Raw genomic sequence first — 16,776 nt, 5'->3', positions numbered from 1 at the left:
AGGGAGGGTTAAACCAGGCTGCTCCTTGGAGGCAAGGATTCTGGGGCTTTGTCTGACATACTTTGGACATGTTGTAAGGAGAGACAGGTCTTTAGGGAGGGACATCATGCTGGGTAGAGTGGAGGGACAGCGCAGGAGGGAAAGACCCTCTATGAGTTGGATTGACTCAGTGACTGGGGTAATCGATATGGGTGTGTCAGAGGCAATGAGATTGGCACAGGATAGAGCAGGGTTTAGGGCTGTTGTACTTAGGGTCACTATGAGTTGCAAACGACTCGACAGCACATAACAACAAGAAGGAAGGCAAACAAAGTAAAATCACAAGGAAGTACAAAACAAAACCAAAGGATAATGGTGAAGTCTTTTACAGATAAGGCCAAGTTCCTCTTTATGCTAATCTCAAGAGGGAGGGATTCATTTGACACAAACTAAGAACAATGTTGACTCCTAGGGAATGCCCCAATGCCACAAGGTGACCTTCAGCTTGTCTTAAGCTTCCCTCATTTCCAGATACAGCATTTGGTCTACTATTATTAAATTTGATATTCCCTCATCCCCCTGCGCCGTAGCCCTTGGTGTGGGGGTGAGTGGGGGTGAATGTGTGTGTGTGTGTGTGTGTGTGTGTGTATGTGAGCGCGCGCGCGCCCCCGCGTCTCCACGTGTGTATGTGTGCGCTCTCGCCCGTGAGCCCGCCCACCTCCGTGTCTTCACTGCGCTTTCCTGTCTACTCCAGCTGCCCCGCCAGTTCCGGGGAGGGCCCTTGGCCACCACCCCCACCTTCATAAGGACCCGGCTGCCGAGGGCCTCTTAGCTGCTCAGCCTTCCTGAAGCTGCCGGACCTGCTCCAGCCGCTCGCCGCCGACCATGGGAGGCCCGCGCCTCGTCTTTCTGGGTGAGACCCCGGGGCGCCCTGGGAGGGGCATGCGACCCAAAGGACCCCACCTCGGCTGCGGAGAAGGGGAGGCGCCCGCACCTTCCAGCGGGGAGGAAACCACTTGGGCGGACGCGCGGGCGCATGGAGAGCCCCCCTTCTGCGTGGAAGGAATCTTGGAGTGCTTACTAGACTCCTCTCCCTTTCTTAGAAGAGCTTTGAGCTCTCTACTGGGGCCGGTTTGGAGGCTAAGAGGGGAAATTGGGGCAGTGGGGTTGGAACGGGAGCAAAAAGTTTGTGCCGGGACCTTGCAGGCAGCTGCTTTTAATAGAGGGTGGAGGACTCCTGGAAACAGGGGCCACTGCACAGTGGGTACCCCAGCCGGCCTGGGTCTTCCTAGTCCTGCTCTCCAGCACTGGCCAGGACTCAGCAAGGGTACTGAGGGGACTCTGTGGCTTTGAACTTGTTGTGACTTCCCCAGCTACCCTTCCCGCCCCACCCAGGGTGGCTCTAACGGTTATCGGGTTGCCTGAGCAACCTGGCAACAAAGAAAGTGAAGAAATGACATTTGGGGCTCAGCAGCCCCAGTGCCAGGTTGAGGTGCCGGGTAGCTCGACATGCCCAAGGCTCCGGGCTGGGATGGTGCTCCAGGGGGCACGCACGGCTGGGAAGAGCAGCGAGAGACAGGTGGCAGGGCAGGGCACAGCCAACGCCCGCCTTCCAGGGGCTTCTGAGCTGCACTCAGACGCTGCCTGATTGTTTCACTAGGGTCAAATTACAGAGCCCCCTGATCCTTTACCTTCCTTATCTGTCAAATCAACTCGACCTACCTCCACCTTACCCAGTTGCTGTAAGAATTGAGTCTGTATGCAAGCTATTATGACTCACTTAAGAATTAAGCGAATGGTATTTATAAACTGGCTCTGAAAACTGGCTGGAGGGTCAGCTCTGAGTGGGCTCCTTCTCCACTGTACACAGCGACAACAGTATATACATATATAATTCCTTCTGAGTAAGATGCTGGCAGCAAGCCTGGGCTAGCCGAGGGACCTTGTCCCCCACCCCGGCCGCAGGGCTTCTAGGCGGGAAGTTAACTGGGGAAGCCTAGGGTGCCTTGCCCACCCCACTAGGCTGGGAATGCAAACCAGATGTGTCTGGGAGGGAGAAATGGCAGCTCTTCTCCCGGCTCCTGTTTGGGCAGCTTCCCAGGCCCGCAGATGGACAAACACTGGCCACAGCATTGGAAGGGGAGAGTCCAGCCCGGGCTAGGCCATGGGGCCATGGCACAAAAGAGCCCTGCTTGGGGACAGGGAACTTCCCCTCCACAATTCCCACCCACCACAGCCCTCTATGTTCATTTGCTTCTTTCTGAGCCTTCTCTGGACTGTGACCCTCAGCCTAGCCATCTGTAGAATGGGCTACACACAGCCTTTGCTGGGGAGGGTGGTCCTGAGCCCTTGGAGCTTTGGGAACCGGGGACATTAACCCAGGTACCATCCTGAAAGGGAAGGTCATTTTGTGGTGTCCTCCTTAGGAGGAACTGACCCAGGCTGAGGGGGAACTAGCCAAACCCTGCGGCCAGAGAGAGGAACAGAGGGTTCCCGAAGTCGAGGGAGGTGTGTCTGCCCAGAGGGACCACTTGGTGGGATCAGGAAGGGGGTCTTGGCCTTCCATCCCTGGGGGGGGCACTTGAGTATGGACATAGAAGCTTCGTCACTTGAGAGGTCCTCACTGGTCCAGATCCCCCACAACTCCAAAGTGTGACCCTAGAATTCCCCAGTGAGCCCTCCAGGAGTGAATGGGGGTGGCTGGCTGGTGAGTCAGCCCAGGAAGTGACTCATGCATGCCCTCCTAGCCCCCTTCCAGTCTCTGGATTATTAGGGTTGGATGCCTCCAACATCTCCCCCCAAGGACTCCCCACCCCCCATGCTGAAGCCACCCTTCCCACTTCTCTTTCCAGGTCCATTCTGCCTATTTGGGGGTCTGTCACTCTCTGCCCCCCTCTCTCCCACAATGAGTTTCTCAGCCCTTTAGTCTTATAGTCCGTCTCCCTATCGGTCTTACTGGAGGTTTCAGTTTGTCTGACCCTCGTGCTGTGTCTCTGTATCTCGTCTCTTTTCTCCCTCTGTCTCTATCTCCTTGTCTGGCTCTCTGATAAGCAGCAGGGAAGCCCCCCTTCCAAAATCCCCAGAGGTCTGAGGAATATTCCATATCCAAGGACATCTTCTGAGAGTGGGAGCCCCTTAGCAGCAAGAGAGGGGTCCCCTTCAGCTCAAGCCCAGAAAATGTCACTGGTGGGTCGTGAGATACAACATGAGGGCCATCAGACCGTGTGTGTGTGTGTGTGTGTGTGTGTGTGTGTGTGTGTGTGGTGTGGGTGTGATGCACGCCTTCTAGGGGTGGTTGTGGAGGCCCTGCAGAGACACTTTATAATAATAACAGGAAACTGAAATCACACCAGGTCGTGTTCACACGGCTGACTCTCACACTGCTTTAGAAGGGGGAGCCCATCACCCCCACTCAGAGAAGGGGAAACTGAGACACAGAAGTAAGGGATCCTGCCCAAGATCCAGAACTTGACTTAATGCAATCTGTGTTCTGACCCATGACCCACACAGCCCACAAGGCAGGTAAAGGTAGCCCCAGCCCCCAATTCTAAAACCCACTTGGAGCCCAGGGAGGATTTGGCCGACTCTTCCCTGAGCAAGGGCATGCCTCTGTCTCAGGGAGGTCAGCAGCCCCCTTCCCTCAAATGCGTCACTCACTCAGCCCCCTTTGCCTCCTCCCCGTCTGTTCCAGGACTTTGCCTCTTGCTGCCTCTGTTGGGAACCAGATCTTTCGATGGTAAGGGGGATGTGTCCGGGAGTGAGTCTGTGAAAAGCATGGCCACAGCCTGAGCTTGGGGAGGGGTCCAGATCCCACACCCCTTCATCCAGGAAAGGACAAAGCTCGGGGCCTCCCTGTCCACCCAGCTGCTGGCTCAACCCTCATCTTTTGACCACGGTCTCTGTCCCAACAGAAGACTGTGCCATTTGTCCCATGAATGCCGAGTGTGTCAATGCCACCACCTGTCGCTGTAAAGAAGGATTTAAGAGTATAAACGATTTCTTCGACACCTGGGAGACCTGTGAAGGTGCAGAGACTTGGAGGCAGGGGTGTTCTGGAAATTGTGGGGCATCATCCATGCCAGAGGGGGACGTAGATGGTTGACACCTCAGCCCTTGACTTCAGGGATAGCAAGACCGGGGAAAAGATTTGAGAAATAAGAAGTTGGGGGTATTTGGGGTTGGTTGTTTGTTTGTTTCAAAAATTTTTAAGTTTTAAAAAAAGTTTTAAAAGAAGAAAAGCAAACCACAAATGAAAAACACCATCATTAAGTGACCTTCAGGAATGGCTTGCTCAAGGTGCAACCCCGTGACAGTAGTGCAGCCTGAATCTTATTCTTCCCAAAAGACATTGCTTTTCAGGCCCTGTGCAGAGGAGTTGAGGGGTGGGGGTCTCTGTCGTAAGAGGTGACTCTTTGCCCTGTTGCATCCCAGATGAGAACGAGTGTTTCTATCTCGAGTCCACGTTCTGTGGAGTCAATGCCGAATGTTATAATCTGGAAGGGAGTTACTCCTGCCTTTGCAGCCAAGGATATGAGCTCGCTACTGGGGGAAGAATGTTCAACAGTGAGAGTGAGAACACCTGCCAAGGTAAGGACCCTTCTGAGTTGCATCTCCCCCTCTTCTAGGTGTTAGGGGTAACTGCGGCTTCCGGGGACAGCACCCTGGCTGCACTTATGCTACTTGGGTTTAAGAAGGGACAAGCGTCCCATCCTGTCCACTCAGAGAGGTAGTTGGTAAGAGACACAGGCATAGGCCCCCAGGCCAGATACCTGGGTCCAGCCTGAGAGCTCTGTGTTTGCGTGCATGTGGCATTGGCCAACATACTGACTCAACAATCAGGCTTATGTTGGAAATATGACAACATTATCTGTTAAAAAGACAAAGGGGGTGAGAGGGAGAAAGTGCCTATCCCGTAGAGGTAAAAACAAAAGCCATTTTGCATTTGTTAACTGTGTGACCTTGAACAAATTGCTCTGCTCCCATGGGCCTCAGTTTAATCATCTGTCAAAGGGAAATGACAGGAGTAACATTGCAGGAGAGGAGTGGGCTCACATTAAAGGACGTAAGGGCACCTGGCTGACAGAGTTTCGGGGGCAGCTGGTTGAGCTGTGTCGGAGGTCTTGCGGGGAACCAAGGCTCACGCCCAGGAAGAGCTGTCCTCTCCTGCGTGACCAGGCTGTGACCGTTTTCCAGGGAGGGTAGGGGAAGAGCTATGAGCATTCATCCTCCTCAAGGCAGGTGGGGCACAGGAGTGGGCATGTGTGGAAGCCCCCTCCTCCAGAGAGGAAGAGGGTTGACCCAGAGTCTGGAGGGCATGGAAGCGGCTGAGAGGGGCGGAAGATGAGCTGAGTTTCAGAACAGACCCTGGGGAGTGAGCAGCAGACCACGCTGTGCTGAGAGAAAGGTGCCTTGGCCCTGGTTCCAGACCCTTCTTTCCTCCCCGTGAACAGGCAGTAAGGGGGACAGGTCGACAGGGGGAGCCTTTCTGGCAGGAAAGGGGAGAGGGCTGGGTGCGGTGGGGTGTTGGAGGCAAGACCAGGGCTGCCAGTCCACGGAGAGCACAGTGGATGGATGCTGCCCACACGACGTGGCTGGGCCAAAGGACCGGACTTGCATCCATCAGGAAAAGGGCCCTCTTGTCCTGGCAAACGCAGACATGTTTGAGCTGGTTTTCAGCCCCCAGTGGGGCCCCTGGTGAGCGCCGGGGACAGTGAGCGGCCTGAGTGGTCATGGAGGGCTTCATATGTGTCTGCCCAGCCACTGCTCCAGTTCCCACTGGCAGAGGAGGGGATGGTGGCGTGTTAGATCTGAGCTGGAACAGAGAAGCAGCTCCATCAGAGACACGGATAAGCAGAGGGGGAGGCCACAGACCTCAGACAAGGGGCCAGGAATGGATCCGGCCAATTTGGAGCAGCAGAATATGTGGTGAAGACCCAGCATGGTGAAGGCTCAGGGGGCCCCACCTGTGTCCGGCCAGGGCCTCACCCCTGAGCACTCTGTCTCCTGCCACATTCACCATTTCACAGAAATGGAGCCAAGCGTGAGTCCTGAGCCAGCCTTCAGCCCCTGTCAGAAGACACCAAACTGCACCCTGTTCCCCCTGCACACCACCCCCCAACCCTCCCCAGTGGTCTTGGGGTGAGCCTGAAGAGCAGCCTGGAAAATGGGGGTGGGCTGTGTGAAACAGACCCCTGCTCCTGGGAAGGCTGGGTGAACCAGAGGCAGGTGGGAAGTGTCAGCCCAGACGTCTGGGGGTCGGAGCACTCAGACGATTCTGAGCCCCACAGAGGGAGGCCTGGTGCGATGGTGAATTCTCCACTCTGACAGCGGTCCTCTCCTGCCCACTTCCTGCCATGTGCCCAGGGTTCCTCTGTGGGAATCAGCAAAAGGTCCAGATTGCCTCCCTGGCCTGATGCCCACACCGTCCTGGCCTCAGTCAAGCCTCAGTCGTCTCCTGGGAGCTGGAGTCTGAGTTGGTGTGGACAAGAGTGCTGGCCTGCTAAGGTCATCGGTGGTGCCAGCAGAAGTCGGCCAGAGAGCAGCTGCCCTGCGGAATGAGGCCAAGGGTCCCTGGAGTGAGAGGTCACCCCCGGGAGTCAGGCAGGACCATTCCTGCTGGGGGACACAGCATTTCCCAGGAAGGCCCACCAGGCCTTGTTCCATCTCCTCAGGCCAGGACACCGGAGGCCAGGAGGCCCCCAGCCCCAACTGGTGGCAGCCCAGTGGGGCGAAAGGGCCCAGACTGGCAGCTGGGGAGGACGCAGCCATTTTGACCACATTTGGGCCACCCATTATCCTCGCCCATAGACACCTCTGAGCGAAGCAGAAAGGGCTCCAGGAAGCGCTATCCCCCACCCAGAATGAAGGGCCCCCTCGCCAGCAGGCAGCCACCTTCCTCTCCCTCCCCTTGCAGACGTGGACGAGTGTCTGCAGAACCCAAGACTCTGCAAAAGCCGAGGTGCCTGCATCAACACCAACGGCAGCTACACCTGCCAGTGCCCTCTCGGCTTCGAGTTCAAACCCCAGGACCCGAAAGTGTGTGCAGGTAGAGATTCCAGAAGACTAGAGCATGTGGCTAGAGGAAGGTCACGGCCCACGGAGGCAGGAGAAGAGTCTCTGAATTCCCACTGCACCACTTGCACGAGCTTTGTCCAGGGACTTGTCACACTGGAAGAGCCCAGACTGGGACATGCGAGCCAAATAGAAGAGAGGAGAATCCCACTTCCAGTTCTGGTTCTGAGCAGGGAAACCAACCTTGGCCAGGGCTGGAGAGGGAGCAGGAATCCGTGGTCAGGAAATCCAGCTCCTGTAACTCAGTTTCTCTCCAGGCTTTGAATTCACTGCCCTTAAACTGGGGACCATCATCCCCTCTGCTCTTGTGTGGAGGCTGCAAAGGGGTCCTTTGGTGTTGAGGTTGAAAGTCACCAGGTGGCCAAATTTGAATAAGGGTGGGGTCCTTGGCTCCAGACTTTAAGAAGAGGAAGGAGTTGGGAGGGGAGGGGAGGCCTGGGCTTGGCTGGGCAGGGCCTGACCTTCTGGCTTTGTCTGCAGATGTGAATGAATGCTCCTTAGAGCAAAAACCATGCCACAGCACCACCCACTGCCTCAACACTGTGGGCAGCTACGAATGCCGCTGTAGACGTGGCTGGAAGCCGAAACCTGGATCACCCAATGGCCCAAACACCACCGTCTGTGAAGGTATCAAAGCTCACAGCCCACTTTGTGGAGTTCCTCAGTCCAAACATCAGATCACAGATTGGAGGGTGAGCAGCCACCAATCAGAATGAGTGCTGGTCTGCCTCACTCAGCTAGGCATTCGCCCCTTTGAGACTAGATGGGGAAACTTCGGCAAATGGTCAGGGAAGGAGCTGGGTATCAAGGGAGAGGCCCCTGGGGCCTCACAGGTTATCACACATGTACACACATCAGGCCTGTCCACATGCTGTGGTCCCTGCTGCATCCACTCAGGGCTGTGCTATCACCGGGTGGTATCATCTCTTGGGGTCCAGGGGGGAAGGAGGAGGAGGAGGAGGAAGGAACAGGAGGTAGCAGGGAGTGGAGGCATGCCACGGAGAGGGGACCTACATAGACCTGGACAGGGCTGGACCCACTTCTTTGTCCTAGACGTGACAAGTGCAGATCAGGGCAGCATACGTGACACATGGAGGACACACTAGTGCACAGCCATAAAGCTTTGCCTACAAAACTGGGTTTCAAAATAACCAAATGACCACTGAGTGTGAAGGCTCCTAACAAACCTTACCCCCAACATCCTACACACACACACACACACACACACACGTGCGTTTCCACCCAGTGAATCATGTGTGTCCCCACAGAGAGGCAGCTGGACAAGTGGACCTGGCCTTTGGGAGTTGTCAGCCAGGTAAGTGGCCCAAGCCGGCAGCAGGATGTAGGAAAGCCCTCCACGCAGTACCTGTCTACCACCCCTTCCCCTGCGCTCTCTGACCCCTTCATCTTCCTCTCCCCAGAGTCTCACCCACTTCTTTGAGAAAGTTACAGCTCTGAGGGAAAACTACAAGCCAAACTTGGCCAAAGACACCATCCAAGTAAGGACGGGAGTTGGGGGACGTGGCGGGGGGGCACACTGGGATGGCTAGAGGGAGCCGGGCATGCTGGAGTGTGGTGGAGACAGCCCTCAGACCAAATGGAGATGCACTTATGTGTGTCTCCTCGCCATTCAGCTGGAACCCACGGATAATTGAACCTCCAATGAGTTTCTGATGCTTTAAATCGTAATGAGAGGAAATTGCTACTCATCTTTCTCCCTTGAAGCTGCTGGTGGATTCATATCTCCAGAGAAGCTCAGTGTTTGAATGAGCAAAGCACAACATGCAGAGCACATACATCAGCTGCTCCGTGGGAGAAGGATGGGCAGTCTCCTCCCGTGTGATTTACAGCCTCTGAAAACTGGCTGGTGGAGGGTCAGCTGTGAATTGATTGCAACTTGATGGCCACATAGTAACAGCACACACATCACACACGTCCCCATTATGCACGCTCACACATTCAGTACAAAGTAGAATCATGGCGACAGAGGAGTTAAAAACGTTGCCTTTGGTCGAGCTCTGGTGGCCTAGTGACAAGAAGCTGCACTGCAGTTCCAGAGGTGAGCAGTTCAAATCCACCAGATGCTCTGCTGGAGGAGGGACAGTCTCCTCCTGTACCAGTCAGAGCCGATTTGAAGTATACACACAAAATAATAATAATTAAAAAATGCTGCCTTTGGAGTCAGGTCACAAGAATTCTAATCTGGTTGCTGTCACTTCCTGTTCTGTGACTCCTCCTCTTTGGGCCTCAGTTTCCTCATCTGTAACATGGGCATGAGTCTGGTGCCAGCTTCACTGAGTAGGTGTGAAGGTTTAAATGAACCAATGGGACAGAAGAACAGTGCTTGGCACACAACAAGCCTTATACATGCGTACGGCCGTAGGAACAAGCGCTGGGGGCGTAGTCTGTCGAGGATTACATTTGTCAGCAAAAGGCCAAGTATCTCAAATGCACAAATAGCTCTGAGGAAGAAAGATAGGCCCTTTCCCCCACTAGGACTTACAGCCTTCGAACCTGACGGAGGGACCCTGTGAATCAGAACCAATTGCATGTCAGTGAGCAAGGGATGACTGTACATTCTGAGCCAGAAATGTCCAACAGAAATAGACTGTGAGCCACTCACGCAAATTCTTGCCTGTAGCCACATTTCACAAAGTAAAAATAAAGGGTGCGGCGAGAGTGCTTCTTGGAGGTAAAGATGGCAAAGCTTCCTCTTTCTTACTTTGGATATGAAGCTAGACTATTCTTTGGAAAAGGGAAATCATGCCTGAAAAGACAGAGAGAGGGTCAGCAAAGAAGGTGGAGGGTCCCAAAGGGGATGCACTGACGCTGTAACTTCAGCCGTGGGCTCTCGTGTGTCAGAGATGAGGATGTCACAGGAGAGGGCAAGTTTCAGGATGACCGCTCAGAGGGTCGCTGTGAGTCATTCTAGACTTGACGGCTCCCTAATGACACTGACATCCTGAATATGACCATTTCACCATGTAAACAGTTCTAGCACATTCTCCAAAGTCAAACCCAGTGCTGTCAAGCTGATACCGACTCACGCGGCCCTCTACTGGGCTTCCGAGGCTGTCTCCATGGGACACTGCCCGGCTGCCTGCGGTGCAGTGACCCAGTAGCTCTACTTCCCATTCCCCCTAGAAACTCATTACATTCTTGGATGAGCTGCTGGGGGACCTCAGGGACCTGAGTGCCCTGGATCTGCCAACCCGGCATCGCATCGCCACCCAGATGCTCATGGACCTCGAAGGAGCCCTGAGAACCCTGGCCCAGGCCATGCCCGGAACTAGCTTCACCTACCGCTCTCCTGGGAACACAGGTGAAGCCTCGTCGTGCCCCAACTCAGCCCCACGTCCCTTGCGACCCCCAGCACCCCAGTCACAGAACCTCTCCCCTCAGAGCTGTCCTTGATGATCCAAGAGAAGAAAAACGTAGACGCAGATGTCACTGTGGGCCAGAGCCACGCACGCATGCGGCTCAGCTGGGCGGTGGCGGCTCAAGTCGGGGAGGACTCAGGTAATGGCAGGGGTCGCGATGGGGGAGATTTGGGAAAGAAGGTGGCGTCTGGGGCGAGGGCACATTTTGGGCACTATACCCCCGGGTGGGCCTCCAGGCATCTGAGTGGGATTTGCAGCACCTGAATTCAGTGCATAGGAGGGAGAGGAAAAGGTGGGAGGCGGGAGGGAGCAGCAGGGGCCAGTGAGTCTGTCTGTCCCCCAGGCCCCACCGTGGTGGGCCTGCTTTCTAGCCAGAAAATGCAGCAGCTGCTGGACGGCGCCTCCTTGGACCTGGAGCCTCCGGACACGGCTCAGCTGGAGGAGACCCCTAAGCTGCGTGTGGATGGGTCCCGCCTCACAGTCCTCTCGGCCATCAATTCCGTGTTCCTGAGCAACAAGAACACGGAGAAACTTGAGTCCAACGTCACTTTCTCCTTCGCCTACCCCGTGAGTCCTCAGGCCCGAGTGGAATGGCTCCACTCTCCTGCTCACGCCACAGTGCAGTCACAGGACCCCTCAGCCTGCATCTCGCCGCTTCCTTTTGCTCTGTTCCTTCCTCACACAGACCTCTGGGTCTTTGCCTCTGCTATTCCAGCCGCTTGGGACACTCTTCCCCTTCTGGCCTCTGGCCTCCCGCCTTTTTTTCCAGTCCCTCTTCAAATGCCACCTCTGACTGAGGACTTCCCTGACCTTCCTATTTAAGGCGAAGCCTCCACTCACACACACAGCCCCACCTCCCCAGGCTGTCGCACGTTTTCAAAGCATCTCTGCAGAGCACACACGTTTGCCTTCCTTACCAGAAAACCAGACACCTTATCGCCAGCCCCCCTCCCACAAGTCAGCCTCTAAAGGGTAGAGATTTTTCTCTGCTCTGCGCAGGGATGTGCCCTTGAGGCCTTGCAGGCAGTAAAACAACAACAACAAAAAACCCACACTCCTCTGCCTTCAAGTGGCTTCTGACTCATAGCAACCCGTTATTGTTGTCGTGTGCCTTCAAGTCAGACTGACCCGCAGCTGGCCCTCCAGCGAGTTTTCAAGAGTCAGTAAAATCTCCTGGAGATTGCCCGTCTGCCTGGGGAGCAGCTGCTGAACTCAAATCACGTGCCTTTGAGATGGCAAGGCAGATTCTTACCACTAGGCCACCAGAGCTCCATATAGTGACCCTGTAGTCAGAGTAGAAGCGCCCCCACAGGTTTCCAAAGCTGTGGTTGTTTAAGAAAACTAACTGCCCTCCTTCTCTTGCACAGAAGCTGTGTGTGAACCACTGACCCTTTGGTTAGCGACGCTTGAAACCTCTTTTGATTAACTAAAACCATGACTTTACAACATGGCCAGGGCTCCTTAGCCAGTGTTAGGTACTCAGCAAACACTTGCTAATGAGAAACAGCCCAGGCCTTGAGTTCAGGACCTAAGAGTGGACTCTAGCTAGCCTCTCTGACTGCCCCATCTGCCCACAGCCGGAAAAACTCAAACGAGGGCAGAAGCTGATCTGTGCCTTCTGGAAGGGTGACAGCGACCTAGGTGGGCACTGGGCCACCACCGGCTGCTGGACACTGGGCAGCGGGAATGGCAGCACCACCTGTCAGTGCAACCACCTGAGCAGCTTTGCCATCCTCATGACCCAGCACAGTGGGGAGGTGAGCAACCTGGGTGGGAAGGCTTTCTCAGCGTGGTGGGGGCTCCCTGGTTCTCAGTGCCCTGGCCCCAGTGGCTCATTCCAACCACCTCCAACCCGCACAAGTGTAGAGGTGCGGAAGCTATGGGTGACTGCGTGGTAGGCATAGCCAGGTGGAGGAGGGCAGAGAAGTGGACTTGCCCCAGAATCAGAAGAGGGATGTGGGAATGTGGCTGTCAGGTGGACAGTAGGCAGCAGCAGACTGGGACATCTCAGGGTTTATTTCTAATGAGACACAGAGGGAAGGGCTTATTTAGATGTTGATGGCTAGTAAAAGGGGTGGTGTGGAGAGGAAAGACAGTGGTCTGATCAGGGTCCCGAAGTGGGGCCAGGCCGGTTGAAGGGAGGTTAAAGGCCTGAGGGCCCCTGTGAAATACTGCCCCTCATCTTATTCCCAGGAATCCAAGCTGCTGGCCTTGATCACCAAGGTGGGGCTGTCACTGTCGCTGGTCTGTCTGCTCCTGTGTGTCATCACCTTTCTGCTAGTGCGGTCCATCCAGAGCTCTCGAACCACTCTGCACCTGAACCTCTGCATCTGCCTCTTTGTGGGTTCCGCTATCTTCCTGGCTGGCATCGAAAATGACAGTGAGGAGGTGAGGCCCCGCCCTGTGCGCTCAAGGGTAGTTATGCTCAGAAGGGCGTGGACTCGCTGGTTCCCAGGATTAGAATGCAGAAACCCGCCCCAGAGGCTGCAAGCTGGTCCCTTCCCAAGATCTGAACCCACGTACTTTTAGGCACGCTCACTTTCAAGACGTGGGTAGCTCCGGGCCTTGCTTAGACCATCAATCTTGGTCCCGCCCACAAGTGGGCGTAGCATCCAGCGGTGCGTGGGGGGCCGTTTCCGCCCCTCCCGACCATGCCCCACCCACACGCGGCCGGGCCACGCCCATCCTCGGGGCTACCCGGGGTGACGTGTTGCGTGGCCCCGCCCCGCGCTGACGTCCCGCTCCGCCCCGCAGGTGGGGTTGCGCTGCCGCCTGGTGGCCGGCCTGCTGCACTACTTCTTCCTGGCGGCCTTCTGCTGGATGGCCCTCCAGGGCCTGGAGCTGTACTACCTGGTGGTGCGCGTGTTCCAGGGCCAGGGCCTGAGCACACCCTGGCTGTGCCTCATCGGCTACGGCGTGCCTGGCGTCATCGTGGGCATCTCAGCGGCTGTCAACAGCCAGGGCTACGGCCGCCCCGGATAGTAAGTGTGATAGGCTGGGGACATGGGCGATGCTACACTTACAGGTGACCCCCTCACACACCCACCAAGGGCTGAGGGTGCAGGGTTCCTGATGACATCCCTCTCCTGTTGCACAGCTGCTGGCTGGACCAAGAACGTTACTTCCTCTGGAGCTTCCTGGGACCAGTGGCTGTAGTCATTTTGGTAACTGCTCTCCCGATCAATCAACTTTAAAACCACCCACAAACTCACTATGCACAAACTAAGGTGCATCCCGGTTTATAGCTCCCACAGGATAGAGCACTGAGGGCCTAGTCCACAGGGAGTTGGGGGGCTTAGCCACAGGCTGCACCCCTGGCCAGGGGAGAACAAGGGGCAGGCTTGACCCGTGTGGTTTAAGCTTCCGAACCCAGGAGACGGTCAGTTGTTCTGAGTCTGTGGGAAATGAGAAACCTAGAGCCAAACTTTCAGCTGCAAATCTTTATTAAAAGCAAACATCTTTAGGGAACTCTGGTGGCCTAGTGGCAAAAAACTGCACTGAAATCCCAGAAGTGTGTGGTTCGATCTCTTCCTGTACCAGTCAGATCTAATTTGACAGTACACACACAAAAATATAACAAAATGAAATTTAAAAATCTTTAAATTTTTTTTTAAAAAAGCAAACATCTTCAGTAATGTGGCCAATGGGTTCCTTAGCACTTTAACCACTATGCCACCAGGACCCACCTACCGATCCAAACCCAAGTGAGCTATCCTGTCACTGGACGCCCTGCCCGGTGGCCCTGGCCCACTGAGTTCGGGGTGCCCCCTAATCCCAGTTCTGTGCTCCTGTGCAGTGCAATTCCGTCATCTTCGTGGTAACTGTCTGGAAGCTCACTCAGAAGTTTGGGGAGATCAACCCAGACTTAAAGAAGTTAAGGAAGGCAAGGTGAGAAGAGGGGCGGGGCTGGGGTGAGCCGGGGGCAGACAGCCATGTCTCACCCCACTGAAGCTGACCAGCCCTGCTCTCCTGCCACCCCCGACCCCAGGATACTGACAATCAGCGCAGTGGCCCAGCTCTTTGTCCTGGGCAGCACCTGGGTCTTCGGTCTGTTCCTGTTCGATCCCAGTAACCAGGTCCTGTCCTACATCTTCACCATCCTCAACTGCCTGCAGGGCTTATTCCTCTTCGTGCTTCACTGTCTGCTCAACAAGAAGGTGTGGTCTCTCACCCCATGGAACAGGCCGGGTGGGGGAGGCTGAGTGGACCCCCACCCCCAGCTGGGCCTCCCCTCCCTAACCTCTGCTTGGGCCTCAGGTGAGGACAGAGTACCGGAAGTGGCTGTGTGTGGTCACCAGGAGTAAGTACTCAGAGTTCACATCCACCAGCCAAAACCAGACCCGGGTAAGGACTATGCTTAGACTGGGTTGGGGGGTGGGCCACCCCAACCGCCTCTGGGCTGACTCCCCCTCCTCCCGTTCAGACCCTCAGGCAGTCAGAATCCGGCATGTGAAGGCAGGTTCTGGAAAGGCTCCGTGGCTCCAGCAGCTTTTGCACACGCTGAAGACTGACCCCTCTCCTACCACTCTGCTCTCCTTGTCTTCCCACTCCTGCCACTGTGTGCAAGAGGGGGCACTGGCAGCAAATTTTCGGACATCAGCCGGAACAGGTGGAACCACTTCTGGCTGCACCCCACGTGGACAGATGCGCTGACTCAGGACTGCGGGATCTGTCCCCCAACGTGGTCTTTCACCTATCTTTGCTACAGATCAGAAGAGCCAGGGGTTGGGGGTACAACTTCCCTCGCAAGCTAAGACTGATGTTGGGGGGTGGGAAAGGGCAGGGCCCAGGCCCCACCTCGCCACCTGAGACTCACGGTACAGAGACGGAAGCCCCTCTGCCCAGGGCAGAGGACGCTAACTATTTCAAGTCGTGCATGTTGTGTAATGTTACCTGTGTAAGACTTTCACTGTTGGCACTTAAAATTAAAGATCACACGGATGGAACTGGGTGATTGCTGCTCAGTGGTAATAAGTTTATTTACAAACTGAAGAAAGGAGAGGTCAGAAAACAGCAGGTAGGGTGATGTGGACAACTCAGCTTGGTCGACTCGGTTCAACTGCAAGACACAAGGAGGGAAGCGTGTGAGGACCTTGAGGAGGAGGAAGCTGTGGCCCAGGCGTCCCAGCCCGGGCCCCAGGCAGCCCACTTACTGTATGTAGAAATGTCGATCTCATCGGGAAGCTGTGCCACGTTCACCTCAAACCGGTTCTGAACTTCATTGAGGGTTTTGGCATCATTCTCGTCAGACACAAAGGTGATAGCCAGGCCTTTGGTGCCAAAGCGACCTGCACGGGCTACCTACAAGGGCACAGAAGTGAGGATCAGTCAGTCGGTCGTGTCCCTCCACCCTTGGGGCAAGGGTAAAGAGGGCGAGCCCCTGGGGCACACTCACCCGATGGAGGTAGGTATCGGAGTCTTCAGGCATGTCATAGTTGAAGACGATGTTGACGCGCTCGATGTCCATTCCTCGACCAAACAGGTTGGTGGCCACCAGCAGACGTCTCCGGAAATCCTTGAACTGCTGATAGCGGGACAAACTGGGGAGCCGGAAGAACACATGAGGTTAGGGCCAGGTCTCCAGTCCAGACAAGGTCCACTCCATACACGGTCCACTCCACAACCATTCCAGTCCTCGGGCCTCACCGCTCCTCCTGGGACATGCCCCGGTGGATGGCTATGGCTGGGAAGTTCTGTTCCACAAGAAGCTGGGCTAGGGCCATGCAGCGCTGCACCGTCTTCACGAAGATCACCACCTGCAAAGGGGAGCATGTCAAGGCCAGGGTCCCGCAGCCCCTGGGAGCCCCCGGAGCCCTGGGACACGCCTCGGCCAAATCACCTGGTTGAACTCCAGCACGTCTAAGAGGTCAAAGAGCTTGCGGTTCTTCTCGCTGTCTTTGAGCTTGACGTAGTACTGCTGCAGCCCGTGAAGCGTGAGCTTGGTCTCATCGTCCACAAACACCTCTATGGGCTGTGGGGGAGTAAGCAGGCTTACTTATCACCTGCCTAAGGAACCTTCCAGAGGGGATGCTTCTGTGGCCATCCCTCCCAGAGCACCTGCTGTATCCCAGCCACAATAAACATTTCTCTATCAACAAAGGCTGAATCGAAGGCGTGATCCAGTTTAGGGGGCAGGGAGGAAGGCTGTGGCCAGCCTCTCAGCCTCTTGTGTGAGGGCAGAGGTGCTCCACTACCCCGGGGAGTGGGAGTGGGGGGCGGCAGGTCCCCCCTACTTACGTCTTGCATGAACTTCCTACAGACGGGCCGGATATCCTTGCTTAGAGTGGCACTGAACATCATGCACTGCTTCTCGTGGGGCGTCAGCCGGAAGATCTCCTGCACGTCC

The 16,776-nt window shown here is 55.7% G+C and overlaps 2 protein-coding genes across 2 annotated transcripts; one reads left to right on the top strand and one right to left on the bottom strand.

Moving 5' to 3' along the window:
* The first annotated feature begins 1,488 nt into the window (after positions 1-1,488).
* Positions 1,489-14,883, top strand: CD97 (CD97 molecule). Its single transcript, XM_006900814.1, has 19 exons — positions 1,489-1,558; positions 3,671-3,736; positions 3,891-4,004; positions 4,411-4,566; positions 6,893-7,024; positions 7,531-7,677; positions 8,319-8,365; positions 8,472-8,549; positions 10,195-10,372; positions 10,453-10,569; positions 10,774-11,015; positions 12,008-12,187; positions 12,624-12,818; positions 13,185-13,411; positions 13,528-13,594; positions 14,227-14,318; positions 14,419-14,587; positions 14,688-14,774; positions 14,854-14,883. The coding sequence occupies exons 1-19, from the start codon at positions 1,489-1,491 to the stop codon at positions 14,881-14,883; spliced, it is 2,394 nt and encodes a 797-aa protein (XP_006900876.1).
* A 583-nt stretch (positions 14,884-15,466) lies between these two features.
* On the bottom strand, positions 15,467-16,775 carry DDX39A (DEAD (Asp-Glu-Ala-Asp) box polypeptide 39A; the record flags this gene model as incomplete). Its single annotated transcript, XM_006900813.1, has 6 exons — positions 15,467-15,489; positions 15,584-15,731; positions 15,826-15,970; positions 16,077-16,186; positions 16,270-16,401; positions 16,668-16,775. Coding segments are annotated over 6 exons (666 nt in total), but the record flags the coding sequence as incomplete, so codon positions are not given.
* Position 16,776: the final 1 nt, after the last annotated feature.

The sequence above is a fragment of the Elephantulus edwardii genome, unplaced genomic scaffold (assembly GCF_000299155.1).
Source record: "Elephantulus edwardii isolate Elephantulus edwardi_28Jun2011 unplaced genomic scaffold, EleEdw1.0 scaffold00296, whole genome shotgun sequence".
Taxonomy (NCBI): domain Eukaryota; kingdom Metazoa; phylum Chordata; class Mammalia; order Macroscelidea; family Macroscelididae; genus Elephantulus; species Elephantulus edwardii.
This window is presented reverse-complemented; position numbering and strand designations above follow the sequence as displayed.